At 45.5% G+C, this 25,923-nt stretch overlaps 1 protein-coding gene across 10 annotated transcripts in view; it reads right to left on the minus strand.

Moving 5' to 3' along the window:
* Positions 1 to 1,152: 1,152 nt before the first annotated feature.
* The window catches only part of PKNOX1 (PBX/knotted 1 homeobox 1), a 55,055-nt gene continuing 30,284 nt past the window's right edge, over positions 1,153 to 25,923 (minus strand). For 9 of the 10 annotated variants that reach the window (XM_079155978.1, XM_079155975.1, XM_079155982.1 and 6 more), the window contains 7 exons: positions 24,679 to 24,849; positions 20,766 to 20,865; positions 19,719 to 19,816; positions 13,332 to 13,460; positions 10,700 to 10,776; positions 7,452 to 7,624; positions 1,153 to 4,240 (listed from right to left, as the gene is read on the minus strand). In XM_079155978.1, the coding sequence (XP_079012104.1) occupies positions 4,029 to 4,240; positions 7,452 to 7,624; positions 10,700 to 10,776; positions 13,332 to 13,460; positions 19,719 to 19,816; positions 20,766 to 20,865; positions 24,679 to 24,849 (960 nt within the window). In that variant the 3' untranslated portion in view covers positions 1,153 to 4,028. The remainder of the gene's footprint in view (positions 4,241 to 7,451; positions 7,625 to 10,699; positions 10,777 to 13,331; positions 13,461 to 19,718; positions 19,817 to 20,765; positions 20,866 to 24,678; positions 24,850 to 25,923) is intronic. The other variant, XM_079155980.1, reaches the window with a different exon arrangement.

The raw sequence follows: 25,923 nt of genomic DNA on the forward strand, positions 1-25,923 counted from the left end.
TGGCAGGAGGAGCAGTTGGAGCCACTCTGTGGAGGAGGCAGGAACGTTAGCTCAGGCTCTCGTGGGCAGCTGGCCCTCTAGACCAGCGTTTCCCTCTCAGCATGGTGTTTGGGTGCCTGGTTCAGCAGATCTGTGTGTTTTAGTTTAAAGTGGTATGCCGATCCCAGGTCTTGGTGCAGGTGGAAAGACCTAACTGTTTGAGAGCGAAGGTGCTCTATACCAATGGTTTCTTCTTGGAGTACACAGAAGGGCTGCATGCTAAACCTAATACATTGTTGATGTTTGCATAACTCAACCAAATGCAAAACACTAAAACATTTAAACCACATGTATTTCTCATTTTCAGGATTTGCTAGAACATTACTGTTTGCTCATCTCTGTCTACTTAGGCAGAATTTCATTAATCATCAACATCATTTCAGTGCTAGAATAAACCTCATAAGCCAGACTCTCCTCCTTACCAGCAGCAAAGCCTGTGCAGCCTGAGAGCTCGAGGCTGGCCTGTGGTCCTGGGGAATTTCATGCCCCTCTCTCACCTCAGGAGCTGGAACAACCCAGTGCCTCCATTTTCTATAGACCCAACATCTCACACAGACATTTCAAAACATTTCCTGAAATAACACACTCAGCTCTCACTTTGATCACTACCAAGTTCACAATGTTAGATGTGCTTTTTAAAAACCCTTGTCTGCTGACATGCCTTAGCCTCTAAGAACAGCAGCTGTTGGGAGGTTGCAAGACTCTGGACAAGAGAGAAAAACCATCAGGGGTCATCATGTACTCCTGAACATGCCCAGCTGCCACCTCACCATGAAGTTTTACAACTGGCATGACAGAAGGCTACATGCTGCCTCACAGATAAATCATTTTCTTCTCATTACTGTCAAGATAATTTATGGAAAACCACAACAATGACAAAACCTTGCTTTTCTCCTGGAAAACAATGGTTGGCTGAAGTAAGCAATTTTAGAAAAGATGCCTGCAAATGTAAACAATTCTAACAGTTGAGTGCAGTGCCAGCCTCGGCTTCAAGACATGCAGGGGTCACCACAGACCCTAAGCATCCCCACAGAGCATGTGACCACCTGAATGTCTCCTTAAATTCAAAGTAGCTTTGGTGACATGAACCTTATAAAATAAAACATCCATAAGGCATGTTTCTATTTTTAATTTTTTGCTTTGATAAATCAATTGCTTCACAAAAATCCTTTTTAAAGACAACAATCCAAGAAAACATATTGTTACAGTATTCACATTTTAAAGATTGTCAGTTTCAAAGACCGAACATAACTAAAAAAGGCAGGTTGCTGAGTTAGTTGTGTCACTGGCAGCCAGAGATGTCCTTCAGGACGGCGCACACCTGCTGGGCCGCCGCAGCTTGTCCACAGGAGGAAGGATCCCTTGCTTCCTCACCCAAGGCCACCCAGAGCAATCCCTGCAGCCCTGAGCTATCAGGGCCACTCTGCATATTGGACAGATGCTTATACTTTTTTGACTATCTGGAATTTAAAATTGGAGTGCTGAGCCCGCCAGATGGAGCTTGCTAGTACAGGCAAGCCAGTCCAGCTTCTGCTCAGCAGCAAACAGCAGGAATGACAGGCTCACTGTGAGTCTCAGGGCACATTCAAAAGGCTCCACCATGGTGAGGAATTTAACAAGAATGAAGCTGGGATCCAATCTGACCATTTGAAATGAAAGCTCAAGGGGATGCACTTTCAGATACTCTCCACCAACCAAGGGCTAGAAAACCGGTGTTTTTAAGGTGCAAACTGGTAACACAAAGCTGTGTAGTGATTTTATGAACCAGAACAGCTCACCTGGTGGAAGTTACTCAAAATCACCTTAGTTTTTATGGAGAGGGTGAAGGAAACCCAGCTATGACCTTCAGTACCCTCTTTCTAATCCTCTGAATTTAGCAAGGGGAAGCTCAGGTCTTAAGAAAACCAATTTCAGCTCGACAGAATATATACCGTGTCCTTCAGCGTGATGTTTGACCCTCAGCTAGAACAGCCTGCCATGAGGCCTCCATGCAGACACAGCTTACCCCACCCTCTCAGACACAACCCACCACGCATGATTTCTGTGGGGAAGAAACAATGCCCTCTGCAGGAGTTCACATCCTGTGAACATGTTCCCTGCTCTGCCGAAGAGCAGGGCAGCTGAGGGCCTTGGGAGACAGGGCAGGAGGAAGGAGGAAGGGCTGTGGTTCCCACAGGTCCAAGTTGTAAGAAGTCCAACAAAGTTGGCACTTAAAGTTAAAATAATCTCTTAAGCATGTGCAGATCTGACCTGAAACATTATAAAAAGAAAATAAGGAATCCATGGCAGCTTTAAAATGTTATTCTCTCCCCAAAAGTTGATGATCGATCAAGTTTTTCTTTCAGTTGAAGCTCCTAAAGGAGTTTTAAAGAAACCTCTGTGCTTCTTTCTGACTGTAAGTTGTCCAGGACAACATACAGCTGACTGTAACCACTGGGCTGGGGCAGTCAGTTCTAGAAAAATCTACATTAGCTAAAAGTGTCCTCAGTGTAGCCTTGGTCCTTAACCAATCACATTGCTGGATCTCAAGAACTGGAGGCAGTGCTAGCCCCACAGCTGCCCTGGCCAGCAGATGAACTCTGGGCACCTGTCTAGGATGACAAGAAGACACTACATGAAGCAGGTGGCTGGTTTTCTCTGAGGAAAAGTCTCCACTTCTAAGTCAAACCAAATCATGCCAAAGAACAAGAGCCACTGACTCTTAATTTCTCATCACCAGGAAATGGAAGTCCCCAAATCAATCTATACCCATGTGATCAGGTAAAGGGGGAGGGCTCTGAGAACTCTGAAGCAACATGCAAGGACAGGAGCCAACACCAGGGACCAAGGCCCACGTGTGTGAGCCATGGGGTGCGCTGTCCCAACCCGTCACAGTTCACATCACTGTAGTAGCTTGGCGGATGTCGCCAATTGCGAAAGAAAGTCTGGATGGCTATGCTCCCCAGCTCTGAGCCAGTGGGGTCAAGCACTTTTTACATTAGTTTACAATACACATTCTATGCATAACGTATTTTGACTAAAAAGGTTCTAAAACAATACAGTTAACACAGTAGAGGAACCATGTAACTGAAGTCAATTCAAATCAGACTGGAATATGTGTGGCGAGAGCTTTCAACTCATTAGGGCTACACTCCACCTCACTTACCTGAAGTCCTACTTAGCACACACCTTTAGACACTTGCGTAGGTCAAGTGTAAAATGCAATCTGAGCATTACATATCAGCACAAATTTGGGGATACCAAAATCCTACTAGAGAGTTGTTTCTTTTCAGCAGTAAATGTAAACCACCTGGGGAGCAGGAGACTGTGCAACAGTAGCTAGCTGTGGGCAGGTCACTAAATTTGAGTAATTCAGAACATTCGAAATATAATCATGTATTGTTCCTTCTCTAGAAATTTTATCCTCAATATAGTCATAATCCAATTCATAACGAATTTATAAAAATAGCTTTTTATCCAATAATTCCAGCAAGGTAAAAATAGGAGTTTCTTTTTATATATAGCAAATGAAACAGGCTCACTGACCATGAGAGAACTTAAACTTGCTGAAATTGCCATCCACTCACTATGAAACTCAGTCTGCTGTGTTCTTGCTGCCGTGTACTGACAGTCTCAGGGGCAGAGTTGCTCTTAGGTCTGTGAGCTGCACAAATGGAGAGCCCCTGAGACCTGCTATGAACCACAGGTTGAAATTATAATTTGGAAAATGGCAGCACTACTCCTGAACCTAATCAGAGACTGGGGCAGGGGGGTCATCCATCACATTTCTAGTGTTAAAACTTTAAAGAATTTCTTTAAAAACCCACACGCGCACACACTGGAAAGAAATCGCTGCACTGGCAAAGACGCTCTTGAAGCTTACTATGAAATACAAAAGTGCACTCTTCTATATCTACATATAAAACATTAGAAATAAAACTGTGTAAAATGTTTGCTGTGCAAACTATAAAAAGTCCGGTGTGCTGGCTCCTGCACGGGGGCAGCAGATCCTACTGCAGGGAGTCGCTGTTCTCCAGCACCAGTCCCCCCATGTGGGAGGGCGCCAGGGCACCCCCGTCGTCCTCTGTGCTGTCCACAGACTCGTCCTCACTCTGTCCTGCCATCATGACCTGCTGCACGGCCAGGGTGGCCCCATCTGAGGACAGGGACTGGAGGCTGTCCACGTTCATGTTCACAGGTGTGGTGATGGTCACAACAGCACCTGGAGCAGAGCACAGTGCATCACTGCTTCAGTCGGTACTCGAGAGGAACATTTTATGGGTGCTGCTTGCTTTATGACCTAAAGTCAAGACATCTATTATGTGTTTAGGAGAAGCTCCACAGGAATTGAAGAACCTGGGGCGGAACAAGCTTTTTTCTTTCTTTTTTTTTTTTTTTCTGGTACTGGGATTGAACTCAGGGGTGAATAATCACTAAGCAACATCCCCAGCCCTTTTATTTTTATTTTTTTATTTTGAGACAATATCTGTATCAGAGACAGTCGCTTAGGGCCTCACTAAGTTGCTGAGGCTGGCCTCAAACTTATCATCTTTCTGCCTCAGCCTCCAGAGTCCCAAATATGCATGAATAGGGCCCAAATGACACACACTCAACAGTGGGACACCAGGCTGTGAGTAATCACCATACAGTGAATCTACAAGTACTAATGCCCAGCTGCTAATAAGATCCTGATCTGAAGACAGTCTCAGTGAGGATCAGGACAATAAAGAGCAGATTTCCACAGCAAAGTATATTGCAAGGAGAGCAAAAGAAACCAGAAATACAGGAGAAAGATATACAAGAAGATAAATGTGGTAACAAAGTAAAAAGAATAGTTAAGATAAAGGATGACTGAAAGGGAGGGTGGGGAGAAAACCTCGTAACATGCAAACCCCTGTCATGCAGCCTACCACAGAGGACAGAAACCACCCAAATATGCATGAACTAGGCCTAAAGGACCCATACAAGGGATGGATGCCAGGTTGCAAGCCATCACAACACAACAAACCTAGAAGGACTCATTTGCAAATTCCCTAAGATGTATTAGCGAATGATAAAAGCAAGAAGAGATGGTGTTATGTGACATGCTAATGAATGGGGACATTTTAAGAGACACATTTGTTCATCCGTGACTCTCTGCACCAGAGGGACAGAGGAGAGGACCTCCTGGAGAAGACCAGACAGCAGGATGGAAGAGGACCCTCTTTTCACTGGGTACTCTTGTTTTAAATTCTTTCCCTGCCCTTTCTGAAGTAGAAGGAGAGAGAGAAAGACAGCCATTGCTGTGGTCTGAATGAGTGTCCCCCAAAGGCCCATATTCCGTGGTCCCCAGGTGACAGTACTAGAAGGTACTCAGTACTGAGGGAGGTCGTCAAGTCATTGGGGGCATGCCTCAAAGGGAATTGTGGGATCCTGGTCTCTTCCTCTTCCTATCTCTCCAATTCCTGGTTCATGCTGTCAAGTGGTTGTTCTATCATGTGCTCCTGCCATGATGTGCTGCCACTACCAGAGGCTAAACCAACGGGGCCACCTGATCTTGAACTGGAACCTCTAGAACCATGAACCAAAACAAACCTTTTGTCTTTATAAGTTAATTGCCTTAGGTATTCTATTATGGTGATGGAAAGCTGATTCATCTAAGAATACCTTTCAAATTATTGGACTAAAAGAGAAAAACCTGAAAATATAAATTCCTCAGGTGTGCACATGAGACTCCCGTAGATTAAAACAAGGAAGCCAAAGCATTATCTGGGAGAACTTAGCTTTAAATGCATAAAACACAAGAGAATAAGTGTGATTCACTAACCTAACCTCAGAACTAGCACCGCTGAAAACCCCCTTGAGCATTCAGTAGAGAACTCTTAGAATCCCCTGAGGATACAGGAAAACAGTTTCAAGCGCTCATAGAGCTAGGCCTGGAAAACTCGGCCACAGGCCCTGGGTGGAGACTCAGGAAGCTCTGGCCTCAGTAGTGAGTATGCTCGACTCTACCCCAAGAACGCCTATGGACACCAAGGAGATTGTGACAGCCAAACCCAGAAGGGTCAGACTGCTAACAAGTAGTCTAGCTACGTCCAGAACAACGCCCAGCAGACTTACAGGAGTACAAACCACCCAGCACCCACACAGACAAAGGCCCCATGACTGGCAGCCAGCCAAAGATTACTAGGCAGACAGACAGAAAGCTCCCCAGAACTGCCAGAGAAGTGAGAGCAGACAAGGACATTGAGACAGTCACCACAACAGTGTTCTGTGTGTTCAAAGTCAGTGAACACCTAGCAGACACAGAGCTCAAACAGAATGTCTGGAAAGATGAAGAGTACAATGTCTAAGATGATAATTGATAATAATAATAATAATATAAATAGTTCAACTGTATGAGATTAAAGCAAGATTAACACTAGAGAAGAAAGATTAGTGAAATAAAAGGAGAGTAGTAGAAACTATACAAAATGAAATAAAAGATAAACTGAAAAGAGCGTCAATAAAAATGTGAAACTTTAAACTACCCAATACATGGACAATTGATGTTCTTCAAAGTGTGGGTGGGGTAGGTGTCAGAAAATAGACTTCAAGGGGCTGGGTTGTAGCTCAGTGGGAGAGCACTTGCCTGGCATGTGTGAGGCACTGGGTTCGACTCAATTCTCAGCACCACATATAAATAAACAAATAAAGGTCCATCAATGACTAAAAAAAAATTAAAAAAAAAAAAAAGAAAGAAAGAAAATAGACTTCAAGAAAAAATGGAACTGAGGGTGGTGGTGCACACCTGTAATCCCAGCAATCTGACAGGCTGAGGCAGGAGGATCTCAGGTTCAAGGTCGGCAACTTAAGGAGACCCTCACCAACTTACTGGGGTTTGGGCTCAAAAAAAAGAGAGAGAGAAAAGAAAAAAGCAGGGGTGGGGAGGGGGCTGGGGATGTGGCTCAGTGGTAGAGCACCCTGGGTTCAATCCCCAGTAGTGCAAAAACATTAAAAATGATAATAATAATAATTAAAAATGTGCACTAGAGCAATCTGACCCTCGAGGAGCTCATGTAACCAGAAAGATGTCATGAAACACATTAGAATGGTGGCTAGAGACAGGGAGAGGACATAGGGAATAAACAGAAGCAGGAGGCAGGCAGATGGCCTAAAAGGTGAGATTCCAGTGGTAAGAAGAGAGTGACCTCCACTGTCTGTCCCTGAAGTCGGGAAGAAAAGCAAAGATGGGAGCAAAGGACAGGACACCTTGCTGTGACTGTGTCTCTGAGACAGACTGTAACGCAAATGCCTCCACTTCTCCTCCCAGGTGCAGCTCCCTCCAGCACCTCTGCAGGCAGCTCCCGGGGCTGGTGGCTGCAGGGAGCGCCCTGGGCACCCTCCTCCCACACGGCTCCAGCGCCGCCCAGCCTCTCCTGCGCTCTCGCTGCTGCTACCGCAGCACTGCCCACCTTCTGACATGCTGAGCTCACTCGGTGCTGGCTGTGCCACTCCTGATGCAATGGAATCGGGCCAGAACCTCTGGACTGGTCTGTTCTGAGCAGTTTTTTTCTTTGTTTTCGGGGTCTCTGAACAACTGGAATCCAACATTGGCTGGAGAATTCGTCTTCTAGCATTGATGAACCTGTGTGCAGACATGAAGCTTAGGCCAAAGCGGCCTTTGTAAAGACCTGTGTAGAATGAACAAACACTTTTTATGGTGGGGGTGCGGGGATGAAACCCGAGGTGCTTTACCACCCAGCCGCATTCCAGCTCTTTTCATATTTTTGTAAGTTGCTTAGGGCCTCGCTAAGTTGCCCAGGCTGGCCTTGAACTTGCAATCCTCTTGCTTCAGCCTCCCTAGTCGCTGGGATTATAGATGTGGTTCACTGCATATGGCAGTGAATGCTCTTAATGAACACACAGCTTAATGAACCATGCCAAAAAGATGAACTTGCATTCTCTCACTATAATAAACATTTCAGAGGAATAACAAGCATATTAATTATTTAAATCTTCAGAAAAAACAGAGCCTGTTGGTTTAAAAATTACTCATTTATTCAAGAACCATTTAAATAAGAAGGGCACTTTTTTTTCACCTTACCTGATTTGCTTAGTGCCTGTGAATCAGATATAACTTGACATTACTTTCTCTAAGGCAGATCACCGTAGTAGGTGACTTGACATCTCCTTACACCTGAAGCTACTGCTTGTCCTTCCCAGCATGGTTGTGCCTCTGGAAGCTGCCACACCACGCCTTCAGGGAGGTATCTTGGTTCATACAGCAGAAGTCTGAGGTAAAAGCTTCTCTTCGCAAAAGACCATTCCAAAGGAGAAGCCCCTCTTCATCAGCTGTCCTGGAAGCCCAGCTGGCACAATCCTGTGCATGGAGAGTCCCTGATGGACTCTGGCTGCTCTGTAAGACTAAGACCTCACACCTGAGCTGTGATCCCCACGGAGACATCAGCAAAATTGTAAGGTCAGGCTGGACATGGCTTTACGCCAAAGACATGCTGAGAAAGGACTGCTTGTTTCCAACTCCATCCCCGAATGCACCAAGCTGATGTCTTTGAATGTGACAACATGGAGGGCAAGAAGGACCTCGCCCCAGCAGCTCCTCCCAGGCTGCTGGAGTGTGAGGACCGATAACACCCGCACTGCACTGTTGTGTGATGCTGCTCCACACTGCTCCCGGGGCTGCTTGGCTACAGAGCCAGCTGCAGTGCACAGGAAACCACCACCACCACCCTGAACCTGTTCAGGTTTGCACACTATTTCTCCCCCCTCCACACACTTTTTTATTGGTGCATTATAGTTGTACGTAGCAAGGATGGGATTTGTTATTACTTATCTGTACATGCACACAATTACAATATAACTTGGTCAATATCACTCCCTAGCACTTCAGGTTCACACAGTATTGCTCATCTAATGTAGAAACTCTAGAGTTACTGAGCTTCTGTTTCAGTGGCATGAGACAGGCAGTTGACCCCTTGCTAGATCCATACACGCCACCTCTACGAGCTAGACTTGGTGGAAAATGAGGGGCCATTCACAGGTGTCCAGAAACTAAAGTGCTGCTTCAGACCGGCTTCCCTCTTTGAAGGCCCTCATCCATAAAACACCAGAACCAGAAGAGGGTGAGCTCCAAGGCTGCTCCACGTTAGGCTTTAAATAAGGAACACCTAGAATGATCTGAGGACATGTTCTCACCAGGGGCTAGACTGCACTCAGGGAAACAAATGGTCCCTGCAGCACAAGCGCTGAGAGTGGAACCCGGCTAAGGGTGCCACCAGGCTCTGGAGCCCCCACTGCGTCCCAATACCCCTTTCTGTCTCCCTATTCACACTGATACTAGGCAGCGGCCCCCCGTTAACACTGGGCCTGTTCTCTCCATTCGAAATGTAAGTTTGGTAAACATAAAAGGAAAGTAAACCACAGAAACTAAAAGTAGCTACAAATATTAAAGGATCTTAGAAATTTTAGAATTTAAAAAAGACATGCTACTAATTTTAAAGCTAAAAGTTGACATGAGGCCTTCTAGATAGGATAGTCCTGGAACTCAACAGATAGCACGCCAGGGGACACAAGGAAGTTGTGAAAGGGTGAAAGTAGAGGTGCACACAGTAGGGCAACACCCCAGGACAGCCCCAGTGCCCCTGGCAATGTTCATCCAACATTACCTGCAGTAAGACCAACCAAACATGACACTCCAGCATGCTATGTAGAAATAACCAAGACAGGCTTGACAAATCACACGTTTCAGCAACAACATGTTGGAAGCCTAACAGTTTTGTTAGCTCTCTATTTAGGAGACTTAATAGGAAATGACTCAAGCTATCCAAATTAAAAAAAACACAGCCCAAATCTAAGAAAACAGAAATATTTAATGCTACACCAAAGCATATCTCTGCATCTACAATTGAAAATTTAATTGTTTATATTGGAACCTAAGCAAGTTTACATTTTAGCATAGTTAAAATGAAAAGATAGTAGTGTTTACAGAAGATAACGTTTCTTTACTGCATCCATTTTACCAAGCTGACATTGCTTCCTACAACTGATCAATAACAAAAATGAGAAAAATGACTGGCACCCAGAGGAGCTGCACTCCCACATGAGCTCGAGTGATGAGCATCAGCTCTTTTGGAGAGAAACATGTGGCCAGGATCCAAGTGCCCACCACAACTGTAACCCCAGGATCAGGAGGGATGTTTCTTAATAAACACAGATCCCACCCTGCACTGGGTGTGACTGGGGGACGGCTCCAGGCCCTGCTATGCAGAATAGCCACAGAAACAGACCACAGACTTAGGGACTGCATCCCTAAACTACAGGTGGAAAGTGAGGGCAGTTTTCAAAAGGAGAACAGAGGGTCCCCCAGGGTCAGCACACCTCACCATCACCCCACTTGCCACAGAGGTCATCCACTAAAACATCCCAGTTTTGAAGGAATGCAGGACTGGGGTAGGAACACCACAGAGAAAGCCTTCTAGTCAGGTGAATGGGTCGTACTGCACAGGGAGCACTGGCAATCACATCACGCTGAAATCTGGGCTGATTTATTCTCAAGTACCCGGCCACAGATTGCAGCACTCTGCTGAGACTGCTGCCAGTTAAGAGCACGCATGCATGTTCAACGAAGTTCGCCATTCACCAGCATCAGCACTTCCAAGGCCCTCTGGTGGTAAGGCACAACTTCAGAAAGGGTGCATCTTACCAGTTGTTGACTTGGAGTAGTGTCAGGTTTGTCTGAGCAGCAATCTGCTTCTTCTCGTCCTCTGTTGGGTAAGGATGCTAAAAATAAAGAGGATTACCATGGACTTTGAGTTTTGAAAAGGAAAGCAAGATTATCTAGGCAAAATATAAGAATAGAAGTTAAGTATTAATAAAAACTGGTATTGATAATGCTTGTAGCCAAACCTAACTTACAAATAAGTTTTTTGGAAATAACCCAGAACAGAATGAATCATTTCTCCATGCTGCAGATGCTGGTCAGTGCACAGAGATGTGGTCAGCCATAACATCCCCCGGGGCACAGAGGAGGATGAGGCAGCAGGAGCAGCAGCCCTGACCTGCTGTGAGGTGTGCTGTGCCAGCCCCAAGTGAGCACATGACACATCCGCAGACCTGCAGCGAGTCCACTGAGGTTCCATTTATGAACAACGAACCCCATGGACTGCAAGTAGGTCGGTGGGTGAGTGTGGCCCATGCATACTTCGGCCACTAGGTGCATGTTCCCTGTCACTCCTGAAGGTCTCACAGCGCCCTCTGTGGCAAACACTGTCCTACCTCAGCTGGTGGAGGGGTGGAAGCAGGCTGCTATGGGCCCATCGCATGGCAGGTGACATGTTTCGGTCATTAGTACCATGAGAATAAACTGACACTGGGATGGGCTGTCATCCAAGGCGCTCTCTGGATCAAATCCCTGCTGGACTGACCTGGTTTAAAGGTTTGGATATTGACTGTCCCCTGAGGCCCATGTGTTGCAGGGCTTCCCCAGGCTGGTATATTGGGAGCTGGTAGAACATTTAGGGGCTGGGTCCTAGTGGGAGGTCTTTGGGTTACTGGAACATAACCTCAAAGGAGATGGTGGCCTTGGCCCCTTGCTTTCTCTTCTGCTTCCTGGCCATGAGGTGAGCATCTGCTCTGCCAGTCATTCTTTGCCATTACTACCCAACACTCCTGCCAAAGGCCCAGAGCTGTTGGTCTGCTCAGTCATGGCACAGAACCTCTACAACTGTGAGCCTCAATAAACCTTTTTTCTTTATGAGCTAATTATCTCAGGTATACTTTTAAAGTGAGGGAAAGCTGACTAACACACCAAGGCTGTCAGTGAAGAACCACACCTGGGGCCCTCTCTAATGTATGATGGAAACATTCCACTTTAAAAAAAAAAAAAAAAAAAAAAAAGACCAATTTTAACCAGAAGCAAATATAAGAACTCCTAGAAGTACCAAAGGAGAACAGTCCCTCCATGACTGACAGATGTCTGTGCATGGAAATCAAGAAGACTTTCTGCTAAAACTGCACATGCCAAATCCCTCATTTTGGACCACAGGGTCCCCAGGTGTGAATCGCACTCACAGTAGGAAGTGGGCATTTGTTGTGGTTTGATTTTAAATACTTGATGGAATCTGGAAAAGTCACTGCACAGTGAGGTAGGAATGAACCTGCATCAGATTTACTTGGCAGCCACTTATTTATCTCTGCAAATGATCAACAGAATAATTCAAGCTGACCCAACAGATGAGTATGTGGCTGTAAGTTCAAGGCTGTGGAAACATAAACATTGCTTTTGCCCTTTAAAAAGCTCGTGATATAGAAACGAGGAAGAAGACACGAGCACACAGCCAGAAATAAACAGCACTCAGGGATGCTCTAGGGAAGAGGCGTCACGTAAGAGGGGCAAGAAGGTAGTACGAGGCAAAAATCGTCATTCTAAGGGCTCCTGCAAGCAGGGTTCAGTGCTGAGAAGTCACCAAAACACTAAAGAAAAAATAACAGGAAGGAAGGCACCCACTTCTCCCTGAGCTATAGCTGCTGTGCCAAGCCTGCGCCCTGGCTGCTGTGGGAACCCTAGCGCGTGCTTCCTCCCTCGCTGCTGGTCCCCATGCGCCCACTGCCTCTGGCCCCCCTCACTTCATGTACACCTCCAGCCTGGGCCTCATGCACTCCTCCTCAGAGAGCCGAGCCTGATCACCCCTGGTCCTGGCACTGGACCAGGGAGTCACTCTGGCTGCTCCCTGGGTAGATGGCTGGCCACAACCACAACATTATGTGGCCAGCAGGGCAGGTGTATCACCATGCTTCCTGAGACCTCCTGGGGAAGAGGAGACAAGGCTTCTGCTCACTCTGGGAGGCAGGGAGCCACAGAGCACTGAACAAACTGCCCCCTGCTGGGCCAGACTCATGTCATTATGTGAGTCACATGCTGGCCCTCTGGCCCTCGTCAGCATGGTCCTCTCCTCAACCTTGTTGTGGCTTCCTTTCAGATCCAACATAAAAGCACTGCTGCTTCCAGAGGATTTGCCTAAATGCATCTCTTCTCACCCCACTTCTCCACCCATTCATCTCAATCACTCTCCGGGGTCGGGTTTTTCTACCTGCACATACATAACCAGCACAAGTGGACTTAACTCCCTTTCCACCAGTGAGATCCTTGTTACATCTGAAGCTTCCTAGAGCCACTTGTTAGGGAGCCCCCCGTCCCATGCTCAACCCATCACGACACTCAATAAAACGTGATACTTAGGATCAGGCCTACAAGACACACGAGAATTTTTCCATGACACACAGTCAGGAAGAAAGATCTCAGAGAGCTGCCCACAGCACCAGTCCACTGATCTTACCCCTATGTGCTGAAAGAGCCAGGACCGCATCACATTGGTGGCATGCTTCGGCAGGACGCCTCTCTTGTTCTTGGATGAGCTATCATCTTGGTGCAGGATGCTGAGGTCTTGGTTTAACTGTAACTGAAGCTTTTGCACAATTGAAAGCTGATGTTAGAGACAGCAAGCAATGACATGTGCAAGTAGGCTATGACTTCAGCCGGAGGGGCAGTCAAGGGTCTTATAGATTTGTCACAATTTGCACTAACAGGATTCCTCCTGGGATGTGCAGGGTATTGTAAAAGTGATCTTCCTCCCATGTCCTGGCACACAGGTCCTAAAATCCTTGGAATCCTCAAAGTGGTAACTGAAGTCTTTCCTGTCCTATGAGCTGACTGCTAGCTGGCAGCCCTCAGGGGACTCCAGGCCCTTGGAGTGGGTATGGGAAAGACAAAGGTAGAATCACAGGGATTTTCAGCCCCAACCACTGGGGAGGGTGTGGGCAGAAGGTTAAGTTGATCACCGGTAGCCAATGATTTAACAATCATGCTTATATAATGAAGTCTCCATGAAAACCCAAGGGACAGGGCTCAGAGTCCTTCCAGGTTGCTGAGTGCATGGAGATTCCTGGAAGGTGGCGCAAACTGGAGAGGGCACGGGAGCTTTGCCCTCCCCACACGCTGCATCTCTTCATCCACATTGTCTGTAATGTTCTTTATAATAATCTTGTAAGCATCCAAGTTTTTCCCTGAGTTCTGTGAGCCACTCAAAGTAACTGAACCTGAGGAAGAGGTCACAGGAACCCTGATTCATAGTTGTTTGGTCAGAAGCACAGGTCACAATGTGGGGCCATCACAGAGACTGAGCCCTCAACCTGTGGGACCTGATGCTGCCTCCAGGCAGACTGTGTCTGAACTGCATTAAGCAAGGGGATGCCCAGCTGGCATCAACTGCTTGCTGGTGGGGAGAAGATCCCCTCCTGTGAGCTCCCAGAAACCTTCCATGTCGACTGAGTGGCGTGAGTGCCCAGGGGAAACAGCTGGTTTCTCTGCCTATAGGACGTGGTTCCCTCCATAGCCTCACCCTCCACACGGGGACTCAGCTCTGCAAGGGCCTCCCGACCCAAGAAGGCAGATGGGATGGATGCTAAGAGGGCCTCCAAGTCCCAAGCCAGGTGCTCCTCCAAGGCTTCCACACCCACCACTTGCTACTTGTTATCACCTGTGCTTCCTGCAGTGAGAATAGCAACCACCCGCCATCTCCTAGCCCATGAGAGGTTTCAAGCCACTGATAAGAATGAACAGGGATGCACCACTTGAGAGGAACATGTGGGCTGAGCAGAGAAGGAAGAAATGGAAGCAGTGCAGGAGACACCCATGGCTCACATGGCAGAAGGAGCTCAGGCCTGGAGGATAGCCCCTGAGTCAGAGAGAAGGGCCGTGAGCTCTGGGGAGGCCTTTAACAGCTTCCATCCAGACACACATAGGACAAAACCAAAATGGCCAGTGAAACAGCAGTACTGTGATCAAGGCCCAAACTTCTCTCAGCAGGACCAGTCCTGACAACAGAACCCCGACATGGACTGGGCAGCTGTGATGAGACCACCAGGACACAGCAAGAAGAGGACCTGAGAACACGAGGCCCCCAAACCGGATCAAAGGCCAAGCCAGGCTCCTGAAAGGATGTTAAGAGGATCTTATTCAGAAACAGAGAAAAACAGCAGAAGAAATTGAAAAGGGTCTGCAGGTAACATATGGGGCAGGGTATGGATGGTCTGAGCTGTGACACACAGAAACCCTGAAAGTACCTGAGAGAGGGCAAGGGGGCAACCCTACAGACGTGACAAGTAATCCTGCCGGGCAAAGTGAGGGGAAGACAACAACCTTACCCTCGTCAATTCCTCATTAATGAAAAATGCCTTCGAGTGGGTTTGTGTGAGTAGCATAATCGAACACTTTTTAGTGAGCACGCCAGGGACAGATCCAACGCCAGCCTACTTGGGCCCCATGTGAACAGGCCAGCATGTCCTGCACGGTGGATGACTCCCTCCTGGGGAGCAGCGCCGCACATCACAGCTCCTCCTACGAGCAGAGGATGTCAAACCACCTGAGCCTGGACATGCTGCCCCAGGCAGGGAGCCCCGTGTGACAGCTGAGAGTAACCTAGAATGAGGGTCACAGGGTAATTTTCAGTTGTCACCCATACAGCTGCTCCTTCTGCCACCACTGAGTGTCTCCTAGGACAATGCTGACTGCCGGGGCGACACACAGGGCATAGTGCATCACCCGTGATTTTCTTGAGAAACCATCCTGGTAGCTTCTGACACAAAGTATAGAGTCTCTCACTGGTAAGTCACGTCAATCACCTAAAACACAGCAAGAACCCAAACTCTGGCCAAAGAAGAAAAAACGCCAGAACAGCACAAATAGCTACAACAGAATCATACACACCTACATTTGTTTCACCCAAAGAACACCTCCCTTGTAAAGTCCTCAGTCAAACCCTCTGTCCATCCTAAAAACCCTCATCAGTTGGACCGTTTCCAAAACCTGCTACACTAGAAGACATAAATGTGGGGGGAATGTGACGGCTAATCTTGATGGTCACCCAACTGGACTGAGATGCCTAGGAAGCTCATAGAACACACTCCCTGATGGGTTGTGGGGGTGTTTCCAGAGATGACTGGCATGTGGGACAGGAAACTAACGGGGTGAGGGGAAGCCTGCCCTAACTATGGGTAGCACCAACAGGCCAGGGGCCCAGATGGAACAAAAGCAGATGAAGAAGGAAGCCTGCCAGCGTGTGCAAGACCTATTTCTCTCCAGCAGGTGTGTCTATACCATGGCCCGTGGACATCAGACTGCAGTTTCTTCAGGCTCTCAGTGTGGACTCACACCAGTGACTGTCCAGGGAGCTCCATGCCTTCAGTCTCAGACTGGAACTAGATCATGCTTTTTTGTTTATTTTTTAAAGTTGTAGGTGGACACAATACCTTTATTTTTATTTATTGATTTTTTTGTGGTGCTGAGGATCGAACCCAGTGCCTAACACATGTCAGGGCAAGTGCTCTACCACTGAGCTACAACCCCAGCCCTAGTGAAATCATATCTAAAAATAGAAAGTGAAAGGGCTGGGGATGTGCCTCGGTGGTCCAATCCCTGGTACTCAAAAAGAAATACTGTAAGAGGAGTTTAATGGGCAATTCTGGTGGGAACTCTGAAGCACTGAAGATCAGAATGCTGATAGAAGTGTAGACAGTGAAGACTGGGCTCATAAGGCTATAGATGACTGCTAGAAACTGAACCAGAAGCCATTCATGTTACGTTCTGGCAAAGAACTTGTCTATGTTTTGTCCATGCCCTGAGGCTTTGTATGAGGCTGAATTTAAAGGTGATGGACTCACTGATCTAGTGGAGGAAATTTCAAAGGAGCTCAGCATCTAGGTATTGGTGGCAATTTTTAGCCAGGTTTGTAGTTAATAATCAGGAACAAGGAGCAGAGTGGAAATAGGTAGAAAACCTGCAGTTTGGACAAAAAGTACATGAAAAATCGGGACCAAGGAAGATGTGGTTGCTGAAGAGATTAGTGCCATTAAGGAAAAACCAAGTACTATGAACAGAAACCGTAGGAAAGATGCCTTGAAGGCATTTCAGGAATTGGCCAGGCCCCACCCACTGCAGCTAAAGGACATAAAAGTGTCAAGTTATTTGAAGGACTCTGCTTTGAGACGAGACAGCCAAGGTATCCTGCTCTCAGAGGCTTATAGGAAGTGTTTCCCCTGTGTAGCCATCCTGGCACTCAGAGGCCACTGCAGCAATGGTCCAGTGGGACTGGCTACTGCTCCCACAAGCAGCCGTCTTTGGCATCGTCCATGTGGTGCTGGATTTGCAGGCATACAAAATGCAAGTTATGGGATCACAGAGGCATCCACTGAGATTTTAAAGGAATATCTGGGAGGACAGACAATGTATGGCAGGGTAAGCTTCCCTATGGGGAGCCCCTGAGAGGGTGGTGCATAGAGCTGAAAGTAAAGTTGAAGCTGCAATGAAGACCCCAAGAAGATAAGAGATGCCAGGAGCACGCAACATCTGTCAAGGAAAGGGGAAGGCAGCAAGCAGATTCAACTCTAGACAGGTCATGTGAACTGCCACCGGGAAGCCACAGGGGCAGGCCTGCCCAGGCCCTTTGGACAGAACGTTACCAACACATGCCCTGGTTGCTGGACATGGCACTACAGGATTTAATGTTTGTTCTGCTGGATTTCAGTCTTACTTTGGCGTGATGTTTCCTTGGTATTTTAGTCTTCCCTTTTGGAATAAGAATGTTTACTCTGTGACATTGTACACTGGAAGCATGTAGCTTGCTTTTTCATTTTTACAAGGGCTCACAGCTAAGAGTTTGCTGAGAGTCTTGGAGATTTGGAACTTGGACTTTTCAATAAATGCTGGAACTGTTTTGGAGACTTTCAGGACTCTTGGAGATAGATTAAATGCATTTTGCATTATGAGAGGGATGAGTCTTGGGGCCAGGGGTAGATTGGTTCCAATCTGGAATGCCCCCACAAAAACTCCCAAGTGTTGAAGGCTGGTCCCCAATGCAGCAATGTTCAGAGGTGGGGCTTTTGGGAACTGACTGGATCATGGGGGCTTGAGGCTCACCCATGAATTAATGCACAGATGGATCTATAACCGAATGGACTAATGGGAGGTGATGGAAACTGCAGGAGGTGGAACCTAGTGAAGGAAGTGGGTCCTTAGGGGCATGCCTTTCATGACTACATTGTGTCCTCAGCCACTTCCTGTCTCTCGCTGTGCTTCCTGGCTGCCATGAGATAAGCAGCTTTGCTCTTCTATGCCCTCCCTGTCATGATGTTCTGCCTCACCATGAGCCCTCAGTGATGGGGCCAAACAACAATTGACTGAGATCTCTGAAACCTTTCAATGAACCAAAATACACCTTTCTTCTTCAAGCTGATTTCATTGGGTGTTTTGTCACAGTGACGGAAAGCCAACAAAGGGGATGTAACGCAGGGCAGAGGACAAGCAATATCATGCACAGATGGGGTTCTGCAACTGGACTAAAATGAAGTTACATTCCCCGAAGTCCAGCTAAAGGAGTTAGTGGATCACCACTCCAACTTCTAGTAAGAGAGTTCTACAAACCTCGCATGTATGCTATTTAAATTGTTTCTGAAAAAAACTCAGTTAAATAGAAAACATCCTTCTTAAACAACAGGACAAGGCATCTGACCTGAAAACGTTTTCCTCTAAAAGAGAATAATGTGATCCTAGGAAATTATTCTGCAACCAGACATGACTATTGTCATAGGTATCTTAAATGGAAAACCATAAGGAAAGAAGATTGGCCAGAGAATCAAGGAATAGCATAAGTGGGATCTAGCTCTTCCCCTAGGAAAGTCTGGGTCTGGGCAGCTACCACAGCCCAGATGGTCTCTGAAGTCCCCCAGCCTCACACTGGTCCCTGCTTCATGGCCTATGGCTTTAGTTGACTTTGTCAACAAGACCTGTTAAGTTCAAGGCAGCAGCCCCAGACTGCCTACACTGCTGGGCACAGAGAGTTCTTAACAAGAATGTAAAAAATGTCTCTGCAGGTCACATTCAAGGTCTAACACAAAGAATGAGTCAATGCTCTTAGAATAAGAACTTTAAAATAAACGTGGTCTGATCTACCTAACTTCATCAATGTAAAAATGCATGTGCATCTCCAGAATCTACAGGGTCACCGCAGTCCAGCACATCTAGCCTCCTTGCCTCGCCACAAAGGCACAGGGAGAGGCGGCCACGTCACAGGCGTTTCTGCTACGACCTGCTGCTTGCACAGGCACTGTCCATGTTCTGGGAGCCAGACATGCAAAGGCAGGGGCCTGGGGCAGCAGGGTTGAGCACCACCACTGGGACCCCTCCACCTCCCATCAGGGTCTGTTTCACTGAAGTGTCCCAGACACAAAAAAGATGCACAGCAGAGAGGACTGAAGAGCTTCCTAAGCTTGGGACCACAATGGCAGCCTCATGCTGGAGAATTCACGGTGGAGGTATAAGCCAAGCGCTGCAGGGATGAAGAACTTGCTCTTCTGCACCTACTGGACCTCAAATTCCAGATAGATATGCAAAGTGAGCCTGCACACAGCCAGCCTCAGCAGTGGGCAGTGGGTTGCTCCTGGGGGCATGAATGACTTTCTTGCTTCTTTATATTTTACTGAGTTTTTACAAATTTTCTACATAGGGAGAGGAGGAATGAGAAGAAACAAACACTGACATTTCCATCAACCAGAGACAGCTTCAGGAGACAGAGGATGTTTGCGCAGAAGGGCTAGCTCAGCCTGCTGTACTGTGCTGGCGCACACGGGCAGCACTTACCCCCAAACCCTCCAGAAGATGGCATACACACCTGGGAGTTCTGGATCCTAATCGTCCCGGGTGACAATGCCTGTGTGACTACTTGGCCTTGCGGAGTCACAACTGTGACAGGCTGGTACACTGTGCCTCCTCAAAAGGGAGAAGAAAATTTATAAATTAAGCTACTTTTAAGTCTTGATGACTTTAAACATTCTTCCTGATATATTTATGGAATATAACTTATGGAATCAAATCTTCAGTTGAATAAGGTTTTAATCATTTCAAATGGTCAACAATACTTTGCAGGTTGACCTGTCACTGTAAATTATCAAAGGAATCTGCTGAACTGGCCATGCTCAGGCTCCTTGGAGTTCCATGCGCTGGAAGCCACTGGCTGACTAGCAGCTTGGCACGCCCTTTCCTTCTGCTTGTTTGGCTTTCTGCTCTTTCCTATAATTAGCACACATTAAGGATTTGGCCAAAGGTGCTGAATAATACACATTTTCATTCTAGCTCTGCTCCTGAGGTTTCCCCATCAAGGTGGCATGAAGTGTTCAGTATACACTGCACCTTCTTCCTACATGCCCTGTTTTGTTGTCATGATGTTTTGTCTTTATAATGTTCTTCATATACGGGAACACTGGAATCTGCGACCTCCTATAGTGCTTTTGTTATACAAATAATACTGAGATTAAGCTGTATTTTCACTTGATTGTCATCAATTCATGATACAACTTAGGATTTTCCAGGTGTTGCTACAAACACAATTAAGAACTATCTAATCTGGAAATCATAATTGGTTTTTGCTATATATTTCCAACTCTGATATAAAAACTTTTTCCGTGCCAATACACTTTTGGTAGGAAAACACATTGTGCATAATATATTTGTGGAGAATTAACAAGAAACACACATTCAAGAAGCTCTATATTTTAGCACTATTATACTGGGAACTATTATATCAGTATTAGTTAAAATACTGTGAAATCAAGAAAAAAATTAAACATTTAAAAAGTTGTATTTTTATACTCATTCTAATACAGTAGACCTGTTTTCTGCAAAAGCTCCCGTAGAAAGCACCCCTTTCCCACAGCCATACCTGCCACTGTTGCCATGGTCACGTTCCCCTGTTGCAGGGCAGAGGCAGGCACCACAATTCCCTGTGGGCTGAGCGTGCCTGTGATGGCACTTTGAATCTGCTGAAATTAGAACATGCACATTGTAGGAATTATTAGAAAACGGAAAACCCATGTTAAAATCTCAAAGTAAGCAGCCTGATGATATCACAGGAAAGGAAAGGGAGGCTTGGGTCTAGAGCAGAGTCAGAGACCAAGCTTTCAGAAAGCAAGCATCACATACAGGAAATGAAGAGAGGCAAACCGACTATTTAATATACAACAACCAAGGTTGAAATGTTAGGTGGCAATGTGGTTTCTAAAAGAGTACCACATGTCTCACTCTCACATTCCATGTGCTGTAAAGCCCAGGAGGTGACCAGGAAAACCCTGCTACCTAATCACACACCTTTCTCCTTAGAGCTTGCTCAGATAACTGAGATTTCCACAAACTAAAGCCTCCTGGACAGGACAGGACAGGACGCACAATACAGATCATACCATAGACTGGGAGGTAACTGGAAGTGACTGTTAGGTTCCCTTAAAGTTTGACACACTAATTTGGCCATAATAGAAGTTAAGCCATTAGAATCAATAACCCAAGCTCCCACCTTAAGATCCCAGAAAAAGAGGAACAAAATGAAACTAAAACAAGAAGAAAGGAAATAATAAAGATCAGAGCAGAAATCAATGAAATTGAAAATAGAAAAGCAAAAAAAAAAAAAAAAAAAAAAAGAAACAAACAAAATGCTTGTTTATTGAAAAGAACAAAACAAACCTCCAGTAAGACACAAAAAGAGAGAGGGAGAAGGAGAGAAGGGGGAGGAGAGACCCAGATTCCCAATCATGGGATCACTACAGATCCTGCAGACACCAAAGGTCAGAAGAAGTGAACACAACCTCACACCCAGGTCTGGCGCAAGGTGAGGCAGATGAGCATCCCAAAACTCAGCCACCACAGCTCATTCAGCATGGATGGGACCTTCTGAGCAGCCCTGCCCTGTTAAGGAAACTGGAATTGTAATTTAAAACTCTCAGAAAAGAACTCTACAGGTTTGTGCATTTTCAATAGGAACTTCTAACTATCAAATACCTGAAGAAGAATCCACACCTACTACAATCTCTTCCAGAAAACAAGAGCCAAAAACACTCCCCGATCCATTTTATGAATCTTGTATTATCCTGACACCAAAAACGAAGACAGTTCGGAAAACAAAATTCAATCCAATATCCCTTATGAATACAAAAATACTTGACAAAATATTAACAAACACAATTCAGGCATATATATAAATAATTATGTACCATGACCAAGTGGAGTTTATTCCAGGAATGCAAGACATTTAATATTAGAAAAGCCAATCCATGTAATCTCCCAACAAGACCAAGAAGGAAAATCATATGATCATATAAACTGATGCAGAGAAAGCACCCGACAAAATTCAACATAATAAAAACACTCAGAATGCCAGGTAAGGCGGTACATTCCTGTAATCCCAGCAACTTGGGAAGCTGAGGCAAGAGGTTCACAAGCTGGAGACATTCTCAGCGACTTACTGAGACCGTAAGAAACTTAGCAAGACCCTGTCTCAAAATAAAAAATTAAAAAAAAAGGGCTGGGATGTGGCTCAGTGGTTAAACACCCCTAGATTCAATCCCCAGTATGGGGGAGGGGGAGGAAACTCTAAGAAAAACAGTAATAGAGGGGGGTGTCCTCAATCAGATAAGAGCGTCTTAAAATACCAATACAAGCAAGGTGGGGGCTGAAAGGTTCCCTAAGGCTGGAGCAAGGCTGGGGAGTCTGATCTCCATACTCTCAAAGATGGTGCTGAATGGTCCAGTTAATGCAATAACACAAGAACAGGAAGTAAAAGACATAAGGTTAGAACAAGAAGCAAACAGAACTGTCCCTACTGGTGTACCACATGGCTTAGCAGGAATAAAATCCAAATATCCTACCAAACAAAACTCCCAGAACTAATAAATGAGTTCAGCAAGGTCACAGGACACAGCATAAACATACAAAAATGAACTATATTTCTGTAAACTAACAACAAATACACGGACACAAAAACTAAAAATATAACCTATTCACGATCACTCAGAAGATGAAATGCTTAGATGTAACTCTAAAAACACAATGTATAGGACAAATATTTTGAAAACTATAAAATACTGATGGAAAAAAAGACCTTAGAAGACATAAATAAATGGAGAGACATAACCGTAATTATGGGTTGGAAGATCCAACACAGTAAAGATGTCAATTCTCCCCAAATCAACATACAGATTAAATGAAATTCCTATCAAAATTCCAGTAGAATTTTTCAAAACTAGACCTAGACAAAATCATTCTAAAATTTATGTGGAAAGGTAAAGGAACCAGAGCCGTTAAAACAATTTTGAAAAGAAACAAGAAGTGGAAGGAAAGTATCTACTCAATTTGGAGATTTACTAATATACTATAGCAATCAAAACTATGTAGTAGACACACAGATCAATGGAGCAGAGCAGAAAACACAGGAGACAGGCCCCCAACAGGCCCAACTGATTTTTGACAAAGGTACAAAAAGCAATTCAGTGGAAGTAGAATAGCACCACAGGTGCTGGTGCAGACAGACATCACAGACAAAAAGAAAACCTCAATGAAACCTCACACTTTCTGCACAAGCTAACTCAAAACTGATAATGAGGGCTGGGGAGATAGCTCAGTTGGTAGAGTGCTTGCCTTGCAAGCACAAGGCCCTGGGTTTGATCCCCAGCACCACAAAAACAAACAAACAAAAAAAAAAAACTGATAAAGAATTTAAATGTAAAATATAAGACTATAAAACATTCAGGAGAAAAAGAAAATGAAAGAAAATCTTTGGGACCTAGAGATAGGTGACTTGATACCCAAAGCACAAACCATAAAAGAAGTGCTGAAAAATTAAACTTCATCAAAATTAAAAAATGCTTCTGCAAAAGACATGTTAAGAGGATGGGAAGATACTTAGCTATAGACTTGGAAAATGCATTTGCAAATCATATATCAAAAAAAGGACTAGTATCTAGAATAGACAAGAACTCTCAAAACATAGCAATTTAAAGAAAATCAAATCAGAAAATAGGCAGAAGACACAAACAGACATTTTACCAAAGATGATAAACAGATGCTGGATATGCACAAAAATCAACATGGTTAGTCAGCAGGGACATGAAATTAAAAACCCCAGTGAACCACCACTGCACATCATTAGAACGGTAAAAGGGAACACGCTTCATCACAAAACCTTAAGGGCATTATGCTGAGTGAAGTGCGCCAGGCACAAAGGACAAATACTACCTGATTCTACTTATACAAGGTCCCCAGAGAAGGCCAAGGAGACAAAGTGTAGGCTGGTGGCTGCCGGGGCTGGGACGGAGGAGAGGGAGTCAGTGTTTAATTAGGACAGAGCTTGGGTGGCAAATGAGAGTTCTGAAGAGGGATGACAGTGAAGGATGCACAGCGATGTGAATGAACTAAACCACTAAATGTGCATTTAAAAATGGTTATGTGAACAAAATGGTTAAGATGGTAAAATTTATGCATATGTTATTCAATTTTTAAAAATGTGTGTGTTTTTCCCCAATAAAAAAAGAAATGAATGGTACTCTACTCTCCATAAACATGGGGTGGTGTTGGCAGAAGCCAGAAAAAAGACTGAGGACTCAGCCATTCCCTGCATGAAGTCTAGGAAGATTTCACCTCTGGCCTGAATTTACTCCCAAGCTAGCCCAGGTTTAGAGACCTAGAGGGTACTTCAAGCAGGACAGTCACTGAGGCAGCCCCAGCAATTCTGAAAGGGTTGTTGGTCTTAGGTCAATGCCAAAGTCACAGTGACCCCCAAAAGTGAGGTGGGCACCAAAGGCAAGTACCTGGGACTGCACAGGGGAGTACGGGCTTCCAGGCTCTCCACTCAACAGAGTCTCACTGTTCATTTTCGTCTTCAGACAAGCAATGTACCGACTACAGAAATCTTTGCAGAGTTCATTAACTTTTTCCAGCTCAAGAAGATGAATACGCAAGACCTGGATTGCTTTTACCATCTAGAAACAAGAGAAAGTGAAGACTTTTAGATGAGAGAAAGGTAGTAGTATAGTCATCATTATCATACTGGTTCCCAGTTCATCAGAAACCTCTTCAGAGGAAGCAAGAGAAGTGGAGTTTCATCAGAAAGCACACAAACAGTTGCACTGCCACAGCGCTACAACCTGCGCTTTGCGTGCTTGGTGTATGGGGAATATGGGAGCCTGGCACCAGCCTCAGGGAGGCTGTGCTGGCAGTGAAGCTCTGCCTGAAGATAGCTGGGCTGTTTTACCAGCCACTCGATCATTCCATGGCCCAGGGGGTTTCTTACCCTCGCTCTATTTCTATATCTATAAGTAGGGACAAATCTGGACTCGTGGTTCTTAATTTTCTTTTTTAGGTACTAGGGACTGAACCCAGGGCATTTTGCCAGTGAACCACCTCCCCAGCCCTTTTTCTTTCAAAATTTTCAATTTTAAGACAGGGTGTCATAAAGTTAAGGCTTAGGGCCTTGGTTAAGGTACTAAGACTGGCCTTGAACTTGTGATCCTCCTGCCTCAGCCTCCTGAGTTACTAGAAATACAGGCATGGTCCATCACACCCAATACATCCATCTTTTCTGGATCATGTTTCTGGATCATGTGTCAAGTCTAAGAATGCTTTCCTATCCTTAAATCTCAAAGATTTTCTTTTGGGTTTTTTCCAAAAGTATTTTAGTTTTATATTAAGTCACTAAGTTTTGAGTAATCTGCCCCACAGCAACAGATCACTAATGCCAATGATAAAATTGTTTTCATTAGCACTACCTGCCTGATAACTCCAAAGTCCACTTGTAAGCTAACATATAAAATAGGTCATATGTATCCATGGCATGAAAGAATCCATCAAAACCGATAATTCTCAAGCATCAAACTCTGCAAGGGCCTGTGCTAAATACAGAGTAGGAGGACTGTGTTTCTGCAGCCAGGCAGGTGTGGAGGATGCCTACCCTCAACTCACTGCACCATGCCAGAAGGATGACTGACTGCATGACTGTCCCAGGAGCAGAGAGAGCTCTGACTCGTAAAAGGGTATGCACCATTAGTCTCCTTCCA

The sequence above is a fragment of the Sciurus vulgaris genome (genome assembly GCF_902686455.1).
Source record: "Sciurus vulgaris genome assembly, chromosome: 10".
NCBI lineage: Eukaryota > Metazoa > Chordata > Mammalia > Rodentia > Sciuridae > Sciurus > Sciurus vulgaris.